The 4689-nt window shown below is 65.3% G+C and overlaps 1 protein-coding gene across 1 annotated transcript in view; it reads left to right on the top strand.

Moving 5' to 3' along the window:
* Nucleotides 1-385: 385 nt before the first annotated feature.
* The window catches only part of LOC113941436 (pre-mRNA-splicing factor ATP-dependent RNA helicase DHX16-like), a gene marked incomplete at both ends in the record, with an annotated part of 4502 nt that continues 198 nt past the window's right edge, over nt 386-4689 (top strand). The window contains 9 exons of the mRNA XM_027632588.1: nt 386-496; nt 917-1032; nt 1323-1533; nt 1988-2039; nt 2203-2384; nt 2990-3130; nt 3611-3773; nt 4007-4125; nt 4439-4506. Coding sequence (XP_027488389.1) covers nt 386-496; nt 917-1032; nt 1323-1533; nt 1988-2039; nt 2203-2384; nt 2990-3130; nt 3611-3773; nt 4007-4125; nt 4439-4506 — 1163 coding nt within the window. The remainder of the gene's footprint in view (nt 497-916; nt 1033-1322; nt 1534-1987; nt 2040-2202; nt 2385-2989; nt 3131-3610; nt 3774-4006; nt 4126-4438; nt 4507-4689) is intronic.

Here is a 4689-nt window from a genome sequence, read left to right on the forward strand (position 1 = left end):
GGGGGCGAGGGGTGATTTTTTGGGGGGGTTGGGGGTGGTTTGGGGGGTGTTGGGGGCAGATTAGGGGGTTAAGGGGCAATTAGGGGGGTGATAGGGGCAGATGGAGGGGCTGGGGAGGGTTTTGGGGTGGTTTGGGGGGTGTGATTGTGGGTCTGGGGGTCAGTTGGGAGTCTTGACCCCCCCTTTTTCCCCAGGGGTACATGGGGCAGGGGCTGGGTCAGTTTTGGGGGGTCAGTTCCATAATTTGGGGTCAGTTCTGTTTTTAGGGGTCTGTTCCATTTTTGGGGGGGGCTGGTTGGGATCTAGAAGGGCTCGTTGGGATCTGGGGGGGCTGATTTGGCTCTGGGGGGTCACTGGGGGTCCTGACCCCCCTTTTGCCCCCCAGGGGTACACGAGGCAGGGGCTGAAGATCGGGGTGACCCAACCGCGCCGCGTGGCCGCCATGAGCGTGGCCGCCAGGGTGGCCGTGGAGATGGGGACAAAGCTGGGCAACGAGGTGACAGCGGGGACACCCCGGGGCTGGGGGGGGCACTGGGGGGGCACGGGGGGACACGGGGACACTTCCTTGTCCTGGGGGAGCTCGAGGACACGTCCGTGTCCTGGGACACCTTGGGGACCTTTGGGGACATGTCCTGGGGGATCTTGGGGACACCTCCTCACCCTGGGGACCTTGGGGGACCCTTGGGGACACTTCCTTGTCCTGGGGGACCCCAAGGGACCCTTGGGGACACTTCCCCACCCTGGGGGACCCCAAGGACAATGTCCCCACCCTGGGGGCCCCAAAGGACCTTTGGGGACTCGTCCTTGTCCCGAGGGCCGTTGGGGGACACTGGGGACTCTGGGGGGGCTGGGTGAGCCCAGGGGGGTGTCAGGTGAGCCCGGGGGGGTGACAGTGACCGTGTCCCCTGTCCCCAAGGTTGGGTACAGCATCAGGTTCGAGGACTGCACCTCGGACAGGACGGTGCTCAAGTACATGACGGACGGGATGTTACTGAGGGAGTTCCTCACCGAGCCAGACCTGGCCTCCTACAGGTGACACTGGGGACACTGGGGACACCTGGGGGACACTGGGGGGACATGGGGACAGTGCTGTAAGCCCTGTCCTTGGGCTCATTGGGGTCACTTTGATGTCCCTGTCCCCACATCCCTGTGCCCTGTCCCCTGTCCCCATGGTCACTCCCTTGTCCCCATGGTCACTCCCTTGTCCTTATGGCCACTCCCTCGTCCCTGTGGCCACTCCCTTGTCCCTGTGGTGACCCCCCCATCCCCGTGGTGACCCCCCCATCCCCGTGGTGACCCCCCTGTCCCCCGCGGTGCCCCAGCGTGATCATGGTGGACGAGGCCCACGAGCGGACGCTGCACACGGACGTGCTGTTCGGGCTCATCAAGGACATCGCCCGATTCCGGCCCCAGCTCAAGGTCCTGGTGGCCTCGGCCACGCTGGACACCCAGAGGTTCTCGGCCTTCTTCGACAACGCGCCCGTGTTCCGCATCCCGGGGCGGCGCTTCCCCGTCGACATCTACTACACCAAGGTGACATTGGGGGGACACTGGGGACAGCAGGGACACCTGGGGACACTGGGGACACTGGGGACATCTACTACACCAAGGTGACATTGGGGGGACATTGGGGACATTGGGGACATTGGGGACATCTACTACACCAAGGTGACATTGGGGGGACACTGGGGACACTGGGGACACTGGGGACATTGGGGACATCTACTACATCAAGGTGACATTGGGGGGGACATTGGGGACACCTGGGGACATTGGGGACATCTACTACACCAAGGTGACATTACTGGGGACACTGGGGGACAGAGAGGACATTTGGGGGCACCCAGGAACATGGGGGTGGGACACGCTGGGAAGGAGGTGGCACTGGGGCACAGGGGGGTCACAGGAGGATGCCCGGGGAGCCGTGGGGGTGCTGCTGTCCCCCGGTGTCCCCCGGTGTCCCCAAACGCCCCCCGTGTCCCCACAGGCCCCCCCGGCCGACTACCTGGTGGCCTGGTCCCCGGCTGTCCCCAGGTCCCTCCTGGCATCCCCATGACCCCCCAGATGTCCCCAATCCCCCCCAGATGACCCCAGGTCCCCCCAGGCCGTCCCTGTCCCGCCGTGTCCCCTCCTCTCCCCTCTTTCTCCCCCAATGCCTCTCATGTCCCTGTGACATCCCCAAATGTCCCCAAACGTCCCCAAACGTCCCCAAATGTCCCCTGGGTGGCCAGGAGGAGATCGAGGCGTGCGTGGAGCTGCTGCAGGAGCGCTGCCGCCGCCTGGGCTCGCGCCTGCCCGAGCTGCTGGTGCTGCCCATCTACGCCAACCTGCCCTCAGACCTGCAGGCCAAGATCTTCCAGCCCACCCCCCCGGGCGCCAGGAAGGTGCGCGGGCCCTTTAACACCGGGGGCGGGGCCAAGGGAGGGGGCGGGGCTTGGGGGAGGAGGGGTTTAGGGGATGGGTGGGGTTTAAGGGGTGGGTGGGGTTTAAGGGATGGGGTTTAGGGGGTGGGGTTTAAGGGATTGGTGGGGTTTGAGGGATGGGTGGGGTTTGAGGGGTTGGGCTTAACAGGGCCAGGCTTAAATGGGTGGGGTTTATTAGGGTGGAGTCTAAGGGGGTGGAGCTTAATAGGGTGGGGTTTACAGGGGTGGGGCCTCATAAGTGGGTCTAAAGGGGTGGGGCTTATTAGGGTGTGGTCATGAGTGTGTCCTGGAGGGGCGGAGCCTGAGAGGCCCCTCCCCCAGGTGATGGCGGCCATGAACATTGCAGGGGTGGAGCTTAAGAGGGTGGGGCCTAGATGGGTGGGGCTTAACAGGGTGAGGTCTAAAGGGGTGTGGCTTAAAGGGGTGGAGCTTAAGGGGCAGTGGGCGAGAGGTGTGGTCTAAAAGGGTGGGGCTTAACAGGGTGTGGCCCGAGGGGGTGAGGCTTATTGGGGTGAGGCCATGGGCGTGTCCCGGGGTGGGCGGAGCCTGATAGGCCCCTCCCCCAGGTGGTGGTGGCCACGAACATCGCGGAGACGTCGGTGACGATCGACGGCATCGTCTACGTGCTCGACCCCGGCTTCTGCAAGCAGAAGAGCTACAGCGCCAGGACCGGCATGGAGTCCCTCGTGGTGACCCCCTGCTCCAGGGTGAGGACACCTGTGTCACCTGCTGTCACCTGTGTCACCTCAGTGTCACCCACTGTCACCCTACTGCCACCCCCCATCACCTACAGCCACCCCGTCACCTCATGGAGTCCCTCGTGGTGACCCCCTGCTCCAGGGTGGGGACACGTGGGTGACAGGGGCCCTCCGGTGTCCCCAGGCCTTGGCCAACCTGACAGGTGACAATCACAGGTGACACTCCTGTGTCCCCAGGCCTCAGCCAACCAGCGGGCAGGCCGTGCAGGCTGGGTGGGTGACAGGTGACAATCACAGGTGACAGTCACAGGTGACAATCACAGGTGACATTCCTGTGTCCCCAGGCCTCAGCCAACCAGCGGGCAGGGCTTGCGGGCCGGGTGGGTGACAGGTGACAATCACAGGTGACAGTCACAGGTGACAATCACAGGTGACAGGTGACATTCCTGTGTCCCCGGAGGGTGACAGGTGACATTCCTGTGTCCCCAGGCCTCGGCCAACCAGCGTGCAGGCCGTGCGGGCCGGGTGGCCCCCGGGAAGTGTTTCCGTCTCTACACGGCCTGGGCCTTCCAGCACGAGCTGGAGGAGACGCCGGTGCCCGAAATCCAGCGCTGCGACCTGGGGTCCCTCGTGCTGCTGCTCAAGAGCCTCGGTGGGGGCAACGGGGGAGGGGGAAAAAGGGGTCTGGGGGGGCGTTAAAGAGGTCTGGAGGCATCCCGGGGGGTCAGGGGGCATTGAGGTCCCTGGGGTGGCCCCGGGGGTGGTCCCAGGGTGGTCCCAAGGTGGTCCTGGTGGTCCTGGGGTGGACTCAGGGTGGTTCTGGTGGTCCCAGGCTGGTCCTGGTGGTCTCGGGGCGGTCCCGGTGACGCCCCCGGTGCCCCCCAGGGATCAACGACCTGATTCACTTCGACTTCCTGGACCCCCCTCCCCACGAGACCCTGGTGCTGGCCCTGGAGCAGCTCTATGCCCTGGGGGCCCTCAACCACCTGGGAGAGCTCACCACGGTACTGGGGGCACTGGGAGCACTGGGAGGGGCACTGGGACGGACTGGGAGGCACTGGGATGGAGTGGGGGGCAGTGGGGATGGAGAGGGAGGCACTGGGGGGCACTGGGAGGGGGTTGGGGGGCTCTGGGAGGGTCTGGGGGACACTGAGATGGGGGCTCTGAACCACCTGGGAGAGCTCACCACGGTACTGGGGGCACTGGGACAAACTGGGAGGGGCACTGAGAGCACTGGGGGGGTCACTGGGAGGTGTCACTGGTGTCACTGGAGGTGTCACTGGTGTCACTGGAGGTGACTGGTGTCCCCTGTCCCAGCTCGGGCGCCGCATGGCCGAGCTGCCCGTGGAGCCCATGTTGGCCAAGATGATCCTGGCGTCCGAGCAGTGAGTGACCCCCGTCCCCAAACGTCCCCAGAGTGTCCCCTGGGTGTCCCCAGGGTGTCCCCAACATCCCCAGAGTGTCCCCAGGGTGTCCCCAATGTGTCCCCAGGGTGTCCCCAATGTCCCCAGGGTGTCCCCAGGTACGGCTGCTCCGGGGAGGTGCTCACGGTGTCCCCGAGGTGTCCC

This window comes from Corapipo altera, unplaced genomic scaffold, assembly GCF_003945725.1.
Source record: "Corapipo altera isolate COAL_440 unplaced genomic scaffold, ASM394572v1 60308, whole genome shotgun sequence".
Taxonomy (NCBI): Eukaryota; Metazoa; Chordata; class Aves; order Passeriformes; family Pipridae; genus Corapipo; species Corapipo altera.